The 20,314-nt window shown below is 42.9% G+C and overlaps 1 protein-coding gene across 1 annotated transcript in view; it reads left to right on the top strand.

Annotated features, from left to right (window-relative positions):
• Nucleotides 1-4,164: 4,164 nt before the first annotated feature.
• LOC308293714 (CD81 antigen-like) overlaps nucleotides 4,165-20,314 on the top strand; it is a 44,043-nt gene continuing 27,893 nt past the window's right edge. The window contains exons 1-2 of the mRNA XM_080736324.1: nucleotides 4,165-4,305; nucleotides 15,910-16,024. Coding sequence (XP_080592450.1) covers nucleotides 4,240-4,305; nucleotides 15,910-16,024 — 181 coding nt within the window. The 5' untranslated portion in view covers nucleotides 4,165-4,239. The remainder of the gene's footprint in view (nucleotides 4,306-15,909; nucleotides 16,025-20,314) is intronic.

The following is a 20,314-nucleotide window of genomic DNA, read 5'->3' on the forward strand; positions in this document are numbered from 1 at the left end:
AATCAAAAAGGACTTCCTCACAATTTATATTAAATAGTGTGTTTTAGGGGGGGAGGGGGGGGGGGTCTCTGAAGCCCCGCCTCCTTGTTCAAACAGAAGCCGTTCAAGTTCAACTGGTTTCATTTCATCCCAGCTTGGACCCACGTGGTTTATTCATGTTTAATTACTCTGTTTGATAGCATTTATTTATTAGCATCATGACAGACCCCGCCCACACGGAGCATGATGGCCGCACCACCAAGTGCATCTCAATATTCAAATACATTTTGATCTTCTTTAATTATGTCTTCTGGGTGAGTAGAGCATGTTTTATATTAGTTTAATTACTCCTCCTTTATATCAACACTATCATAATTATGATTATCATATAGTGGATTTTAGATTTGTGTTTTTAGATATTGGAACTTTTAGATATAGGTAAATGCAGTTTTAGATTTGAAGTTTTATATTGCAATCTTTTTTTTAAACATCTGTGATCATGCTGGAAATTGAAAAAAATAAATATATATACGGTATGTGTGTGTGTGTGTGTGTGTGTGTGTGTGTGTGTGTGTGTGTGCGTGTGCGTGTGCGTGTGCGTGTGTGTGTGTGTGTGTTTTTATATATGTGTGATTTTATCAACTCGATAGAGTTCTTCGATAGGCTTGATCCAAGGCCATTTAAATCCCTATATAACACAGCCTTTTTTTTTATGTCTTTTGTATATAAATTAGTGTGTGTGTGTGTGTGTGTGTGTGTGTGTGTGTGTGTGTGTGTGTGTGTGTGTGTGTGTGTGTGTGTGTGTGTGTGTGTGTGTGTGTGTGGGCCACAACCTCACTTCATGTTCCAACAGACCCCGCCCTCTTTGATTGATGTGTTTCTAGGCCTATCGTTGACCAGACATGCTTTGGTACTGTAGCCTGTAGCCAGTGGTGGAGAAAAGTACTCACATGTATTACTTATAAGTAAAAGTATCAACACTGCAATGTAGAAATACTCTGTTACAAGTAGATGTCCAGAATTCAACACTGACTTGAGTAAAAGTTCAAAGGCATCAAAATGTACTTAAAGTACTAAAAGTAAAAGTACATCATGTTTGAAAATACCAGATCTACAAGCTCACAACGTGTTGTGATGCTTGTAGATCAGCTATTTTCAAATAGCCACAGTATAAAATAGGGCTAAAGTGGTTAATGTATGTTTTATAATATTATAATTTATATCTATAAAGTAACTAGTTGTAACTAAAGTTCTCAAATAAATGTAATGGAGTAAAAGTACAATATTTGAATGCCAGATGTAGTGGAGTAGAAGTAAAAGTATTGGAAATTGATAATAATCAAGTAAAGTACAAATATCTCAAAAGTGTACTTAAAGGGATATTCCCCTTTCAAAAAATGTTATCGTCTAATCAGGCTTTTATGAACACCCTGAACAGTTTTTAATTTGCTTCATTCAGTATTCAGATATTTGATGTAAATGTTACCAGGCCCTCCAGGCCCAGGGCCTCTCCCCATACACACCCATTGTAACTTCAAACTTCATTTTAACCATGATAGATTCATCAAAAACACCCATTATTATTTCTGGTGACTCATAATACCATCCTAATATGTGAGCAGGCCGTGTTTCAATAACTTTTTTCATTTATTTTCAATAAAATATTATTGTATTTAAATGTTTTCCATTTTCCCAAAGAATTATTAAAAATAAAAGAAAAAAGTTATTGAAAAAACACGTCCTGCTCACATATTAGGAGGGTATTATGAGTCACCAGAAAAAATAATGGGTGTTTTTAATGAATCTATCATGGTTAAAATGAAGTTTGAAGTTACAATGGGTGTGTATGTGGAGAAGCCCTGGAGGAGCAGAGCCAGATAACATTTACATCAAATATCTAAATATTGAATGAAGCAAATTAAAAACTGTTCAGGGTTTCATAAAAGCCTGATTAGATGATAAAATGACCAAATGTTTTTTTGAAAGTGGAATATCCCTTTAGTACAGTACTTAGGTAAATGTACTTAGTTACTTTACACCACTGCCTATAGCCTATTATGGTCTGTAATGAGCTGTAATGTGATTGTCTGTTTACTCTGTGAGAGATGGACTGGCAGTCATTAGCTGGGTTCTCTTCATAGAGCTACGCTTAACATTTGATATAATAACAGTGATTGATTAGCATCAGTCATATTCATTCATTTATGAATTTGGTTCCATTTGTACACTCTCAGAGTTACAGAGCTGTAAGGGTCCATTTGGTTCCATTTGTACACTCTCAGAGTCACAGAGCTGTAAAGGTCCATTTGGTTCCATTTGTACACTCTCAGAGTCACAGAGCTGCAAGGGTCCATTTGGTTCCATTTGTACACTCTCAGAGTTACAGAGCTGTAAGGGTCCATTTGGTTCCATTTGTACACTCTCAGAGTTACAGAGCTGTAAGGGTCCATTTGGTTCCATTTGTACACTCTCAGAGTTACAGAGCTGTAAGGGTCCATTTGGTTCCATTTGTACACTCTCAGAGTTACAGAGCTGTAAGGGTCCATTTGGTTCCATTTGTACACTCTCAGAGTTACAGAGCTGTAAGGGTCCATTTGGTTCCATTTGTACACTCAGAGTTACAGAGCTGTAAGGGTCCGTTTGGTTCCATTTGTACACTCAGAGTTACAGACCTGTAAGGGTCCGTTTGGTTCCATTTGTACACTCTCAGAGTTACAGAGCTGTAAGGGTCCGTTTGGTTCCATTTGTACACTCAGAGTTACAGACCTGTAAGGGTCCGTTTGGTTCCATTTGTACACTCTCAGAGTTACAGACCTGTAAGGGTCCGTTTGGTTCCATTTGTACACTCTCAGAGTTACAGAGCTGTAAGGGTCCATTTGGTTCCATTTGTAGCTACACTCTCTTCACAGCAGGTGGGTTTGGTTTGGTGAATATGCCTCAGTCTACCAGTGGAGGGCGCTGTTGCTTAACGGAACATTCCTACTCATTTAATGAGGTTGTTTAAATGTCAATCATGATCCTGCTGAAATGAAGACCAGATTCACTCTTTGGTTTGATCCAACCATAGAGTTATGTAACATATCTACTGTAGGGATATGATATAAAAGCTTTTACACAGGTTAACTTTATTCATTTTTTATATATTATTTATTTTGTTATTGATGATATCTTCTGCATAGTAGCCTGCTGTGTTCTGTCCGTCTGTCTTTCAATGTTATATGACATGCATAAAGTGGTTCCTGTGTAAATAAGCCTAGGATCTCCTTTTAGTTGACCTTGTACCAGTGAACTGTACTGTCAAGAAAGTGTATCTTTTCCTATTGCAAACTTCTAACAAATTCATCAATCAATCAATCAATCAATCAATCAATCAATCAATCAATCAATCATTCAATCAATCAATCAATCAATGTGTTAGTCTAAAATATTATAGCAGGGGTCTTCAACGTTTTCAGGCCAAGGACTCCTTTAGTTGCGAGAGAGATGAAGCAGGGACCCCCACAACCTGTTCATAGATTCCATATAGTTTCATAGCACAATCATCAGTGTATTTTGGATTCATGTCAATTTGTGTTTTCAGATATTTAACCACTTGAACCGTCAACACTTAATAAACTTGACCTTTCATTTTGCTCTTTTTCCCCTCCATACCAAATCTCTTTGCCAAAAAATAGCCGATACAGAGCTTGTAGATCTGCTATTTCTGGCTAAAATTCTCAGAATATGGACACTAGAGTTCAAGTGTTTGATATATAAAAAAAAGGGGGGGAAAAGGTTCCATCACTTAGTTAGAGGACCCCCTGTAGTAACTCTGAGGACCCCCTAGGGGTCCCGGACCCCCTTGTTGAAGACCCCTGAGTTATAGCACCAAAATGTCTATTAAGAAAAAGCAGAAAGTAGCTGAACACAAGCATCTGCTAACAATTATAATCCTCCACATGCGGACTACCCTCCCCGCTCAGACCACACCCATAGCTGGTGGTGGAAAGTAACTAAGTACATTTACTTAAGTACTGTAGGGTGCATGTGGGCAGTTCATTTCAGTCACTCCTGCATGGGAGGAGTTTCTTCCTCCAGAGGCTGGAACAGCGTAAACATCTGCCCAGTTCTGTGAATGAAAGCTCAGCTCGTCAGTCTGTCTGCACATCAGCGTTACTTCTGTTAGTCTCCAGACCTCATCTCATCTCCAGAGCAGAGCCGTTAGATAGATCTGTGTATTCTTCTATTCTGTGGTGGATCTCCTGAGCTCCCGTCCTCACCATGGCTGTTGTAGGCTGCACCAAGTGCATCAAATACATGCTGTTCTTCTTCAATTTCATCTTCTGGGTGAGTCTAGCATGGTTTAGTTTTATCGAACTCTCCTCCGCGTATAGCCTTATGAGATCAAGTCTATCGTAGATGTATTTTATCGAGTCTAACGAAAGTCAGACTCGATCAAATACATCTATGATGGACTTCATCCGAGCCTATTTAAGTTTAGAACATACGTAGGCTTTTTTAATTGACACTCGCTCACTGCTGCTTTCGTACGTAAACGATTAGTCTTCAACCTCACTTCATTCTGGCGATTATTAAACCAATTAACTGATTAACTATTTCTGCTCGCTCAGCCTACATAGTTTATGAACAGTGGTGAATCTATAGGACCTTTCCTTAGGTGGTAATTAAAAGAAGGGGAAAGATAGCCTATAGATTATTTATCGAGTCAGACTGAATACAATTCTTCGACAACCTCACTTCATTGTTCTGTCATTTATTAAAGCAATTAAAGAGCATCCGTTTCATCTCGCTCAGTTTATTGTAGAATGAATGAATAGCCGTTAATCATGAAGGACTTTCCTTATGTGCGTGCGTGGTAATTAAAGATCTATACCCTACCGTTGAACTATTGTGTGTGTGTGTGTGTGTGTGTGTGTGTGTGTGCGCGTGCGTGCGTGCGTGCGTGCGTGCGTGCGTGCGTGTGTGCGTGCGTGTGTGTGTGTGTGTGCGTGCGTGTGTGTGTGTGTGTGTGGTCCGTGGATGGTTGGGTAATATGAAAGCAGCGGTAGCCTAGTATCCAGTGATGTAGGCTGTTATAAATGCTTTCTTTAGAGCCAGGAATAGATCGTTGTGTTCTGCTCTGCTGGACTGAACGACAGAACGCTTCTGACTGGGTGGTGGCATCTCTCCACAGCGCTGCATGTGTGTGTGTGTGTGTGTGTGTGTGTGTGTGTGTGTGTGTGTGTGTGTGTGTGTGTGTGTGTGTGTGTGTGTGTGTGTGTGTGTGTGTGTGTGTGTGTGTGTGTGTGCTTGTGGGTGTGGGTGTGCGCACGTGTGTGCGTGCATGTGTGCACTTCAGTTCACTTGTAATTACATAGAGCCTGCAGTACATTTTTGATGAAGTTCAGCCAGATGTTTGTCTAGGAACAGTGGTTTTCAACCAGTGGTCCGGGGACCACCAGTGGTCCTCGAGGGGGTTCCAGGTGGTCCCCAGCTAAATGATGGAGAGTTGTGGTGACCAAATGGACCCTTATATATAAATTATTTTCTATTGAGTTCAATAATATGTTTTAGTTTTTTTGTCACATTCCTATGGCAAAAGATGTATTACAATAAATCTACCCCCATTGATTCCGGATCCAGAATCAATGGGGGTATGTTTACTTAGTAAAATCATTTTTTTGTCCTAGGAATGCTACAAAAAAAAAGATATTATTGAACTCAAGTCCCCATGGCGTGAGTAATCAATAGAAAAAAGTCATTTTGTGGGTGAACTACTCCTTTGAGTACAGTACTTGAGTACATGTACTTAGTTACTTTACACCAGGGGTATGCCATTCTCATCAGTATCAGTGTGACCAGGGCCGTGCAGAGAATGTTAGAGAGGCAGGGGCTGACGTGTCTAAAAGGGCCTTTTCGTGAAAACATCGAAAATAGCCGACCTCCAAGCTCACAACGTGTCGCAGCGCGACACGTTGTGAGCTTAGGGGTCGGCTATTTTCAATGCTTGATACCACATTGAACTTCGTCAAGTGAATACTGGAGATGTGTCGTAACGGCATGGATTTCTACACAGAGAGGACAATTCTTTCAACATAAGATGCTGCGTTCAAGTTCAGGAGAGTTTGGACAAGGCAATTCTCTAGAATGTTGCCTTCAGGTATGGCATGGAAAGATGGCATTTGCATTTCTTTCACCATAGTAAAAACTGCATTCATGGTTCTGGAGAGGACACTTTTTACAGACGGATGTCTATGTGTGCAACGTGACTGAGGTTGAGGTTAGTTCCACCTCGTCCAGTCAGATGAGTGTTGAAACAAAGAAACTGCTTTCCTGTGACATTCCAGGATGCATCCGGTCACGGTGGTCTCAGCCGGGATCCATCACTGCCACCTGCTTTCCCTTCCAGAGGTGCTGTGCGCGGCAACATGTCTCTGTGACATAAACACTGTCCTTCCAGAGTCTCTGTGACATAAACACTGTCCTTCCAGTGTCTCTGTGACATAAACACTGTCCTTCCAGAGTCTCTGTGACATAAACACTGTCCTTCCAGTGTCTCTGTGACATAAACACTGTCCTTCCAGTGGCGCTGTGTACGGCAACATGTCTCTGTGACATAAACACTGTCCTTCCAGAGGCACTGTGTACGGCAACATGTCTCTGTGACATAAACACTGTCCTTCCAGTGGCACTGTGTACGGCAACATGTCTCTGTGACATAAACACTGTCCTTCCAGTGGCACTGTGTACGGCAACATGTCTCTGTGACATAAACACTGTCCTTCCAGTGGCACTGTGTACGGCAACATGTCTCTGTGACATAAACACTGTCCTTCCAGAGGCGCTGTGTACGGCAACATGTCTCTGTGACATAAACACTGTCCTTCCAGAGGCGCTGTGTACGGCAACATGTCTCTGTGACATAAACACTGTCCTTCCAGTGGCACTGTGTACGGCAACATGTCTCTGTGACATAAACACTGTCCTTCCAGAGGCGCTGTGTACGGCAACATGTCTCTGTGACATAAACACTGTCCTTCCAGTGGCGCTGTGTACGGCAACATGTCTCTGTGACATAAACACTGTCCTTCCAGAGGCGCTGTGTACGGCAACATGTCTCTGTGACATAAACACTGTCCTTCCAGTGGCACTGTGTACGGCAACGTGTCTCTGTGACATAAACACTGTCCTTCCAGTGGCACTGTGTACGGCAACATGTCTCTGTGACATAAACACTGTCCTTCCAGTGGCGCTGTGTTCGGCAACATGTCTCTGTGACATAAACACTGTCCTTCCAGTGGCACTGTGTACGGCAACATGTCTCTGTGACATAAACACTGTCCTTCCAGAGGCACTGTGTAAGGCAACATGTCTCTGTGACATAAACACTGTCCTTCCAGAGGCGCTGTGTACGGCAACGTGTCTCTGTGACATAAACACTGTCCTTCCAGTGGCACTGTGTACGGCAACATGTCTCTGTGACATAAACACTGTCCTTCCAGTGGCACTGTGTACGGCAACATGTCTCTGTGACATAAACACTGTCCTTCCAGTGGCACTGTGTACGGCAACGTGTCTCTGTGACATAAACACTGTCCTTCCAGTGGCACTGTGTACGGCAACATGTCTCTGTGACATAAACACTGTCCTTCCAGAGGCGCTGTGTACGGCAACGTGTCTCTGTGACATAAACACTGTCCTTCCAGTGGCACTGTGTACGGCAACGTGTCTCTGTGACATAAACACTGTCCTTCCAGTGGCACTGTGTACGGCAACGTGTCTCTGTGACATAAACACTGTCCTTCCAGTGGCGCTGTGTACGGCAACATGTCTCTGTGACATAAACACTGTCCTTCCAGTGGCACTGTGTACGGCAACGTGTCTCTGTGACATAAACACTGTGATGGAGAGGCTCTGTGTCTCTGTGAATACAACATTCAGCTCATCCCAAAACAGTGGCGTCAGTTCAGCAAAAGCTAAGGTATGGCAACATGACTGGTGTCTGCAAGACAGGCGGCTGGCTAAAAGACTAGACCAGGATTTCTCAGCCCCTACGAGGGCTCAACTTCAGTCAAAATATACTAAACTACTTCACTACTCACCAAACCAAAGGTAGTTTTGTGTTGTTGAAAGTCTATTCTCCGCGGTGGGGAACCTCTCAGCACCCCACCCACTCTGTAAAAGTTGCTGAGTGGGCGGGGCGTGAATAGGGCTTATTCAGATAAGCCAGTTGGCCAATCAGGTGATGTCTCTCTGCTCTGAAGGAGTGGCCCTCTCCACTTAGTGGCCGCCCACCCTAAAAATTACCGTAACTATCCTAACATGGTGGCAACAATAACTAAAATAAGCCCAGTCCAGTCCAGGCCAACCAGATGTCCCCCTTTCGCGTGGGACAGTCCCACGTTTCATTCATCTTGTTCAGAGACAAGAGTGTTCAGAATGAATCGCTGTAGCAACATTGATCTAAACCAGGGGTTTTCAACGGGGGGTCCGGGACCCCTAGAGGGGTCCTCAGAGTTACTTCAGGGGGTCCGCCAAATCTTTGTGATAGGATCATCAAACAGATAATTTTCCAAATGTCTGTCTGTCTGAGTGTCTGTCTGTCTGTCTGTCTGAGTGAGTGTCTGTCACAGCGTTTCTCCTCAGTGGCTGGAGTAATTGATCTGAAATCGCATCACCATTAGCATATGAACACACCTAACATAACTGTGAAGCCCGATTGTCACTTTCACAAATCATATGCTGTATATTAGCATTTTTATGGTGTATCTATATCTATTCTGCATCTAGCTTGAGGCATATCTATTCTGCATCTAGCATGAGGCAACATGTTTAACCAGCTGTGTGTGTGTGTGTGTGTGTGTGTGTGTGCGTGTGTGTGTGTGCGTGTGCGTGTGCGTGTGCGTGTGCGCGCAGGCGGGCGGGCGGGGTCTGTTGTCTGGCCCTGTTACAGATTTTGTCCAAAAATCATGCAGATCGGTACACAGTATCTCTGTAGCCATTAAACGAAACGGGTATTTCTTACATTGATGCTCCTACATATTATCATGCAAGCACCAGTTAAAGTTACTTTCCATCCCTCATATACTGTGTGCACAGTGCACATCCCATAACCCACACACTGCACATCATTTCAGAGCTCATATCTTTGAACACATCCCTGCTTCATCTCTCTCTATCTCTAGCTGGGGTCCCTGCTTCATCTCTCTCTCAGCTAAGGGGTCCCTGCTTCATCTCTCTCTCAGCTGAGGGGTCCCTGCTTCATCTCTCTCTCAGCTAAGGGGTCCCTGCTTCATCTCTCTCTCAGCTAAGGGGTCCCTGCTTCATCTCTCTCTCAGCTGAGGGGTCCCTGCTTCATCTCTCTCTCAGCTGAGGGGTCCCTGCTTCATCTCTCTCTCAGCTAAGGGGTCCCTGCTTCATCTCTCTCTCAGCTAAGGGGTCCCTGCTTCATCTCTCTCTCAGCTAAGGGGTCCCTGCTTCATCTCTCTCTCAGCTAAGGGGTCCCCGGTCCCTGCTTCATCTCTCTCTCTCTCAGCTAAGGGGACCCTGCTTCATCTCTCTCTCTCAGCTAAGGGGTCCCTGCTTCATCTCTCTCTCAGCTAAGGGGTCCCTGCTTCATCTCTCTCTCAGCTAAGGGGTCCTTGGCCTGAAAACGTTGAAGACCCCTGATCTAAACAAAAGTGAAATTGTGTTTTTAAGAGTGTTAAAATAACATGAGGAATATCAATATGCAGTATTCATGGAGAAGGACTCATAATGCATAGGTATTCTATTCTCCACACACTTCTATCCCCCCCTATCTTGACAAATGGTTTATTCCAAGGTCAGCACAGGTGCAATGTGTTATTGTTAATTATCAGCAGCAGTGTGTCAGTCAGTTGTTTACTTGTGCCTGTGGTAAAATAATACCATCCACTGATGGACTAATCATCATGCCTGTTGTCATTAAGTTCATCTTCAGGTAAGAGCACTTTTTAAGGCTTTAGTGGTGCTTCGGTTGCTGCTGGCTTAGTGTCTTTGATTTGTATTTGCTGCGCTTGGAGTTATTGCGACGGTCAGGTCACACGTTACTATGAGAAGCTCCAGCGGCTGTCTGTCCGTCTGTCTGTCCGTCACGTCACACTTTTGCCCCTACTCTTAATCTCCGGCACCGTTGCCCCGATCCATGCCAAACTTTGCACACACAGTCCTTGGATGGCAAACCACAACCTCCACCCCATGGTGACTGATCTCCATTCCGACATGTTGCCACTCCGACATTTACTTCTTATTGTCGGAGTGGCAACACTTTCATAGAGGTTAAGGTTAGGGTAAGAGATAGGGTTGGTGTCGGAACGGAGACATGTAACCCCCTGCTCCTACAGATTTTGCCCTAAAATCACGCAAAGCGGTACACAGTATCTCTACAGTCATGTCATCAACATGTATCTGTCCCATTTCCCATATTCCCTCCTGATTGGCTACGATTGCCTTCTATAGTTTGTGTATGAGACCTGACGGTCGCTTAATCTCCCCATTAGGGAGTCTTACTGGTTATCATCATCATGAATCGGGGTCTGCCGACTTGTGCCCTGTTTCTTTTACAGCAAGTCTGATGCGGGGCGCATCATTGCTTAATCCTGTCAGATTGTTTAGTTCACTGGTTCTCAAAGTGGGTTCGGAGGACCCCCAGCAGTCCTTGAGGGAGTTCCAGGGGGTCCCCAGCTAAAAAGTGAGGAACCAAATGGACCCTTATGGTTATGTAACTCAGAGATTGTACAAATGGAACTTTGATTTTGCATTATAACTTCGGGTCTCAGCGATAGAAATACCATTAAATGAGTAGATACATTTGTCATGTAGCTGAGCCTGTTTTGACACTGTTCTGTTGCAAAATGATTGACATTGAAATCAAAATGCTAAACTTGCTAAAACAATAGAAAGCAGTGAATGAAAACCTTTTAACACTCATCTTTTCTTTTCTCTAATTACAATCTAAAATATGAACCCTTGTAAAAATAAAAATAAAAAGTTGTCCTTTAAAGCATTTTGTCCCACACAAGCACAACTTCTGCCCCTCAAATGACCAGTTTGGATGTGGTCACCCTAACCTGGCACTGCTGGCTGCCAGTGTGGGGGAAGTTAAAGTTACATGTAACTGAGTTACGTAACTAAGTTACATTTTGCTGCAACTTGCTGGTAACTGAGTTACATTCATATTTCTGTAACTCGTCAAGTAACTGAGATACTTTTTGGGGCATTTTTGGCTCAAGTTACAAGAAGTTACAAGCAAAGTTCGAATTTTACATTTAAGTTTTGTGAAGATTTACGATCAAATGTCCAGATCATAATTTTCTTATATATATATATATATATATATATATATATATATATTGTTATATTGTTATAACTTTATTTTAGGAACACAGATGTTTACTAAAGAAAATCTCAACCTTTTTGAAATAAAACATAAAACTCAGTTGAAAGGCATATTTCTGCTGGCATGTGACTTTTTTTGTAGAATATTATATTTTGTTTAAATGTACATTCTCAATTTAACGCTGAAAAAAAAGTAACTCAAGTTACTCAAGTTACTTTGTCTATGTATCTTGAAACTTAACTTAACTATAAGTTATATTTCTCCAGGGGTATAACTTTAACTTGATCAAGTTACTGCCATGGTGAGTTACTTGTAACTGTACAAGTTACGCTTTCAAAGTAACTTCCCTAACACTGCTGGCAGACAGCTAGGTATTCCTAACCCTAACCTCAGTAAAACTATGTTTAACCCATTCAGAACGGGTACACATTATTGTGTATCATTATTTTATGCTTTAACTATTGAACTATTGAAAAAAAATACAAGCTCACAGTGCGGCACCAAGTGCCGCACTGCGAGCTTGTAGATCTGTTATTTTTGAAAAATTGTGAAAATTAGAATTTTGACCCGATTCTATAAGTGTCTTTTGAATCCTTCTAAGGTTTTTTGAAAAACCCTATGTTTCTATGTCAGCAATCTGGCCAGCCATCGTCAAAGAAAAGGTCCTTTTCACTTAACTGGAGCTCAGTTAGTCTGTTCTTGAGAGACTACTATGCCAGTGGTTCTCAAACCTTTTCATGTGAAGGACCCCCAAAATGATATTTATTTGGCCACGGACCCCCCCATCTCAAAACATTTAGTTCCAGGGACCCCCCAAGAGGCAAAATTTGAGTTAACAAACGTTCACTTTGAAAACACATATATTGAAAGATTTGCACTCATTTTCATGACTTTTTCAAAAATAGCAGATCTACAAGCTCGCAGCGCGGCACTCGGTGCCGCGCTGCAGCCAGTGGGCCAATTAGCCAGTGGGCCAATTACTGTACATGAGTTATATTTCGTCATTGTCGGGTGGAAACCTTGTATGTCCAAAACTGTTTGTTTTGTATTTATCATTTTAAAAATGATTTAAACTAGTGAAAACAGCCGATCTACAAGCACACAACGCCTCGCACCGCAAGGCGTTGTGTGCTTGTAGATCTGCTGTTTTCACTACTTTTGTGCAACGGCCTTGTATGATGAAGCAGGGCTTTGCTTTGCGAAAAAATGTATACATTTTAAACTTGGACATACAAGGTTTCTGCCCGACAGTGACGATTTACTTTGTTGGCCGCCCAGCCCCCAAAATGGAACGAAGGCCAACATTTTATTTTACATTTTTTCCTAATGGCCGGCCTGGACCGGCCGGGAATGAACCGGCCGTTCGGGAGTTGTCCCGCTTTTCCCAATGGCCAGCACGTCCCTGGTGTGTGTGTGTGTGTGTGTGTGTTTTAGAGGCGAGCGTTCCTGTCTCCGGTCTCCGTGACATAAACACTGTGTCGCTGACATGACCGAGCACTTCCTGTTCCTGTGTGGACCACGCAGAGGTTATTCTGGTGTCACTTCCTGCCGGCAGCCAGGCAGCTTCCTGTTTGGTGCACAGAACAATGAAGTGAACGAACCCTGGCTGCTATAAACACACTCTGGCAGAGAGAGGGGAAACGGGGCCTCAATGATCAACTGTAGGCTGAAGGCAACGTATTGGCCTTTTATTGTATCATTCTCATTCTGATTATAATGTATGTTCTGCTTTATTAGAGAATTACAGCTGATAAGCCTTATTATACGGTATCAAAACAATAGCGCAGCATGCAAGCTACAATACATTATGAAGAACATGCATCTTATCCTCTAGCCCAGAGGGGAATTCCCCTTTGACCAGAGGGAGAGGCCAAAGGGAATGAGACATTACTGCTACACATTACTTTGAACCCCTCCCATCCGAGTCACGGCACCACGTGACGAATGGGATTTGAACCACGGTCTTGTCATCATTTCTCCCGCCAAGAGAGCATTACAGCCGGGGGCGACAGGGGCTCAGGAGGTAGAGCGGTCGCTTTGGAACCTGGAAGGCTCCCGGTTCGATCCCGGGCTCCCCCAGAGTTAGTGTTGAAGAGTCCTTGAGCAAGACACTGAACCCCTAGTTGCTCCTGGTGAGCAGGTTGGTGCCTTGCATGGTTTCCTCTGCCATCGGTGTATGAATGTGTGTGTGAATGGGTGAATGTAATGGGGAAATCTCGCTCTTTCGAACGACCGCCAGTTCGACAAAGGAGCGTCGGGAGGGTTAGCGACTCACCCCACGGAGGTTAGGGTGGCAAAAATGTACATTTAGTAACAGCAAAGCTATCCCGAATTTAATGTGTGTGTGTGTGTGTGTGTGTGTGTGTGTGTGTGTGTGTGTGTGTGTGTGTGTGTGTGTGTGTGTGTGTGTGTGTGTGTGAATGGGTGAATGGGTGAATGTAATGAATGGATGCACAATCTATGTAAAGCCCCTTGGATAAAGGCACTTCACATATGCATGTATGCATTGCACTCATGTGTTGATTATTCTGGATATTGTTTGATCATTGTTTGAATCTTAAGCACAGCCCTATGGGACGTGATGATGATGTGTGATATTGGACTGTAATCAAATCAAATGTGACTTCATGTTCAAGTTAATGTATTTGTTTGTCCCCGAAGGGCGATTTGGTTCACAGCAAAATGTAGAAGCAGATATGAATCACAAAGACATAAAAACACAGAACAATAAAATCAGGATAGCAGTTCATTTTCTTTAAAATCTTTACTTAAAACACATTTGTTCTCGATTGCTTTCAATTGTTCTTAGCTCTTCTGTTCTGTTTTTAACTTTTGTTCTGTTTTAATGCATTTCATTGTTGATGTCTCTGTTGATGCCTTGTATTGCTTTGTTTTGACCATGTTCAGCACTTTGGTCACGTTGTTGTTGTAAATGTGCTGTATAAATAAAGTTTGATTTGATTTGAAAGTAAAATAGCAGCCAGACAGGGCCTAAAGTAGCATTGACATTCATAGCAAATCATAACAATCAGAAACCTAGTAGTTAAATCGCACAAGAAGCAACAGATTGACTTGTTGTCTCACCCCTGACTCAGGCAGGGTAGCCTAATGTGCCCCCTTCAGACAACCAGACATTAAGGATGGCAAAGCACACAGTTTGGCTCAAGTTGCAACAAGGGTTATTTCCCCCAAGTGAAACAAGCATCAAAATGCAGAGGAGACCAAATCTGGATGTAGAGAAAAATAAAGACACATTCAAAACCAACTAACTCAAATAATCAATAATTAAATAACTCGAATAATCAATAATAGTAATAATAACTAGTACAGCTCTGTCAGACCCGTCAGCAAATGAATAGACCGTGATTTCTCAGCCCCTACGAGCACTCAACTTGAGTCAAAATAAACAAAACTACTTCACTACTCACCAAACCAAAGGTGGTTTTATGTTGTTGAAAGTCTATTCTCTGCGGTGGTAAACCCCTCAGCACCCCACCCACTCTGTAAAATACATAATTTTTTTTTCATGAAATAAAACGCATACAACTTGACCACCACTTATTTCCGGGTTGTGAACCGTTGTGTCTGCGGTGGCCGCTGGGTGGCTCGAGGTGGATGCGTTTTATTTCATGACAAAAATAGTGTATTTTACAGAGTAGGTGGGGTGCTGAGAGGTTTCCTACTGCGGAGAATAGACTTTGAACAATGCAAAACTACCTTTGGTTTGGTGAGTAGTGAAGTAGCTTATTTTGACTCAAGTTGTGCCCTCGTGGGGGTTGAGAAAATGCGGTCTATTCATTTGCCGACGGGTCTGTCAGAGCGTCAGTGCGGCTGACGCGATGGACCAGAGCTAGTTTAGGGTTAAGGTTAAGGTAAAGACTAACACATTGTTCCTCTCAGCTTGCTGGAGGGGTGATCCTGGGGTTAGGGTTAGGTTTAGGGTTAAGGTAAAGTCTAAAGCCCCTATCAGAGTCGGTACCGCGGGGAGAACTTTCCACCCGACACATCTCTCTGTTTTTACTTTCAGACAGATAGGCTCTTCACCCCGTTCACTGATTGGTCGACCTGGACCAGTCAGTCACGGTGAATAGGACTTCACCGTGACTGACTATGATGGCCTTCACTTATTTTCTGACGTGAGGTGGAAAGCTTTCCACCTAAAATTTGCGGTGGATAGCTCTTCACCTTGGACTCTGATAGGGGCTTAACCATGCTGTTCCTCTCAGCTTGCAGGAGGAGTGATCCTAGGGTTAGTATAGACTCTAACCAGATGTTCCTTTCAGCTTGCAGGAGGGGTGGTCCTGGGGTCAGGTTTAGGTTATAACCAGATGTTCCTCTCAGCTTGCAGGAGGAGTGGTCCTGGGTTAGGTTTAGGTTATAACCAGATGTTCCTCTCAGCTTGCAGGAGGAGTGGTCCTGGGTTAGGGTAAAGACTAACACATTGTCCCTCTCATGCAGCTTGCAGGAGGAGTGGTCCTGGGTTAGGGTATAGACTCTAACCAGATGTTCTCTCAGCTTGCAGGAGGAGTGGTCCTGGGGTTAGGTTTAGGGTTAGTGTAAGGTAAAGACTCTAACCATGCTGTCGTTCTCAGCTTGCAGGAGGAGTGGTCCTGGGCATTGCGCTGTGGCTTCGTCATGACAGTCAGACCTCCCACCTCCTGGTGCTGCAGTTTGATGGACACCAGGCTCCCAGCACCTTCTACATCAGTGAGTAGAAAACACCATATACCACCTTCAATGCATGTCCTAGACATTAAAACACTTCTACATCAGTGAGTAGAAAACACCATATACCACCTTCAATGCATGTCCTAGACATTAAAACACTTCTATATCAGTGAGTAGAAAACACCATATACCACCTTCAATGCATGTCCTAGACATTAAAACACTTCTACATCAGTGAGTAGAAAACACCATATACCACCTTCAATGCATGTCCTAGACATTAAAACACTTCTACATCAGTGAGTAGAAAACACCATATACCACCTTCAATGCATGTCCTAGACATTAAAACACTTCTATATCAGTGAGTAGAAAACACCATATACCACCTTCAATGCATGTCCTAGACATTAAAACACTTCTACATCAGTGAGTAGAAAACACCATATACCACCTTCAATGCATGTCCTAGACATTAAAACACTTCTATATCAGTGAGTAGAAAACACCATATACCACCTTCAATGCATGTCCTAGACATTAAAACACTTCTACATCAGTGAGTAGAAAACACCATATACCACCTTCAATGCATGTCCTAGACATTAAAACACTTCTATATCAGTGAGTAGAAAACACCATATACCACCTTCAATGCATGTCCTAGACATTAAAACACTTCTACATCAGTGAGTAGAAAACACCATATACCACCTTCAATGCATGTCCTACACATTAAAACACTTCTACATCAGTGAGTAGAAAACACCATATACCACCTTCAATGCATGTCCTACACATTAAAACACTTCTACATCAGTGAGTAGAAAACACCATATACCACCTTCAATGCATGTCCTAGACATTAAAACACTTCTATATCAGTGAGTAGAAAACACCATATACCACCTTCAATGCATGTCCTAGACATTAAAACACTTCTATATCAGTGAGTAGAAAACACCATATACCACCTTCAATGCATGTCCTAGACATTAAAACACTTCTACATCAGTGAGTAGAAAACACCATATACCACCTTCAATGCATGTCCTAGACATTAAAACACCTAGGGTTCTATTATGATCCAGGTCTTATACCGTATGCCTTAACTTCTTTGCCTTCTTTTTTACTATATACACATTGTTGTGTATATAGCTGATCTGCAAGCTCACAACGTGCAGATGTAGATCAGCATTTGAAGTATTTAAAAATGTTTTTCAAAATAGTAAAAAAAGGCAAAGAAGTTAAGGCATAAGACCTGGATCATAATAGAGCCCCTACTGTTGTAGTACTGAATCTAAGCCATTCTACATCAGTTGTATTCTGTTACTGTATGGTGCCTCCACCAATGAATGTCCTATTTCTTTAAACACGTAGATATGAATATGTCCATGAATGCCTGATTGATATCCTCCTGCTGTTCACTGGCTTCACATTCTGTGCTGTCCAGGCCTGTCTGCCTGCTGTGGTCTTTTATCATGCCATAGAGACCACAATCTGCAATACAGAAAACCCGGACTGCATGAGTCGGTCAGTGAATCAAACGGCCAAGTCTGACTCTAAAATAAGGTGACCTTGGAAATGACTTTGGGGATTTGTAAAATATAAAAGCAGATCTACAAGCTCATAATGCGTCACATAGGGATGCGTGGCGAGCTTCTAGATCTGCTACCTTTGACTTTGTAAATGGAACATAGGGTAGACCTGTTGTGTTGTTTGGAAAGCATTGCTCTTTAATGTCTTGGATTTCTGCAATTCAGAAAATGTCTTAAACATTCTACTTACACTCCTACAGTACTGTATACATCAGATTGAAAAGTGGTTGAAAACTGATGTGGTGAAATGATTGTGTAGAATAGATACTACCATCCATTTCCCTCTTTGTATTTGATGACAATTCTATTAAAACATGAGAAATGTTTTAACTTAATGTCAGTGGCTCAGGTGGCAGAGTGTCCTTGAGCAAGACTCTGAACCCCTAACTGCTCCTGATGAGCAGGTTGGTGCCAAGCATGGTTTCCTCTGACATCACTGTGTGAATGTGTGTGTGAATGGCTGAATGTAATGAATGTGTGTGTGAATGGGTGAATGTAATGAATGTGTGTGAATGGGTGAATGTGGATGAATGTAATGCACAATCTCTGTAATGCATCTTGGACGAAGGCGCTATATAATCTATCTATAAATGCGAGAAGTCTCTGTGTGTCTGTCTGTCTGTCTGTGTGACTGTCTGTAATCCGCGTATCTCGAGAACCGTTCGTCCCACCGGCTTCAGATTCGGCACGCGCGTTCCCCGCCGCCGGTTTTCCCGAACCGGCGCGAAACGTTCGGAATCTCCTTATGCGGGGTTGATTGTTGACATCAGGCTGTTCCGGAGGAAATCGGCGCAAGCGCTGACTCATTGTGACATCACTCATAAAAGGCTCTGACATCACGTACGCCACATGAGTCAGTAAACAGTAAACAAACCAACATAAAGTTTAAGTGTATAGGTATCTGCACATTTCTAAAGTGACAATTTAAGGACTTTTTAATACCTCTAAAATGACAAATCATACGTTGGTCAAATTGTCAAATATTAGTATTAGTATTAATTGTGAAAATAGCAGATCTACATGCTCACAACGCCATAGAACCGTGTTATACAAAATGTAATGCCTCAACTCTTAGTGCTTGTCAGGGTGGGGGGGTCCCCAGTTAAAATATGATTAAAGGCCCATTCCCTCATGGGTCAGGAAGGAAACATGGAACACACAGCTGGTGGAACTCAACACAGAGAAACTCAGGTGAAACTTTGACATTTAGAATTGTATTTAATTAGTGAGCTAGGTTTCTGTGGGGGGTTTGAGCTGGAACTCCATTGTTTCACATCTGCCTCAGTGATTGGCTGTTCTCACATCTTCCACCTAATATGCATGTCAAAATGCTTATAAGTGGAGCAAGTGAACAGACAAACTCACTCATGGGTCAGGAAGGAAACATGGAACACACAGCTGGTGGAACTCAACACAGAGAAACTCAGGTGAAACTTTGACATTTAGAATTGTATTTAATTAGAACCATTCAGTGAGTTAAAACATCAGCATGTGGACCATTCAGATCCGGCAATCTGAGCTATCAGTCGGGGCGGGTGGGGCTCTTAGCCATGGTAGGCAACCCACCTAGGAGAAGGTCACTCTGAGGTAAAAACCAGGACTGTGAGAATTTGCGACCCCACAGTCCTTAAACTAGCATTGAAAAGCCAACCATTCCCACTGGGCCAGATAACAGATAAAACAATTGAAGTGGATGGTAGATATATCTGTCACAGATATTTTTTTATCTGTATCTACCATCCACTTGAATGGAAAAATATCTGGAGAAAGAGTTTTTTTTTTATATCTGTTATCTGGCCCAGTGGGAATGGGCCTTTATTTTGGGGGTCGCGGCCTGAAAAGGTTGAGAACCACTGAACTAGAGGCAGGCTGACCCAGTACCAACCTAAAGTTTGTAGCGGTCTCTCTCTCTCTCTCTCTCTCTCTCTCTCTCTCTCTCTCTCTCTCTCTGGTAGGTACACAGCTCTGCCCACTCTGTTTATTCTTAGTCTTATGAAAACAGCGGTTTTGGTGGAGCCCAGCACGGCAGCTAAAAACACCCAGAGCAGGGCTGTCATTGTGGGGTTGTAATGAGCACGTGTGTGCGCCGTGCACGAGGGCTGCTTGAATGATGAAAGGGCACGTTGGGCGTGCGGGTCCACAGCCAGGGCACCCAGGCCGCCCAGGACCCTTGATGTGCCAATGGGTGGGCCCGTGGCGGGGGTGGGGTGCCGCACCCTGCCAGGCAAAGAGAAAGGCTCCCGAACCGAAGGTTGAAATCAGAGCGGGCCGCCTCGCTCGCCAGTGGCGTCAATTGGGTATGGCAGGGGTATGCAGCTGCCATACCCTGGGTCCAGAGGGGAAAATAAAAGTTACTTTTAAATATAAATCCATAAATGTCTCTTTGTCTATCTGCGCTGGTTATTACAGTAAAATAACCACAAATGCGAAATTTTACATAATGGTCACTTTATAATTATATTCGACACACTTTTATTCTCCCCATCTTGACAGAATGGTATATTCCCAGGTTCCGCAGGTCAGCTGCACAGGTGCAATGCATTATTGTTAATTGTGGCACGTTTACTAAACATGCTAAGTTTAGCTGCACTTGAACAACCGTTCCAGGCTGCCATATCCAGCCCAAGAAACCGTAGAAACCTGTGTAAAAAAACGGACAAAAGTCGTTTTCTTTTTTTTTTTCAGACATTGTGAAAATAGCCGATCTGCATGCTAACAACGCCTCTGCTAA

This window comes from Nannobrachium achirus (genome assembly GCF_963921795.1).
Source record: "Nannobrachium achirus genome assembly, chromosome: 11".
In the NCBI taxonomy this organism is placed as follows: domain Eukaryota; kingdom Metazoa; phylum Chordata; class Actinopteri; order Myctophiformes; family Myctophidae; genus Nannobrachium; species Nannobrachium achirus.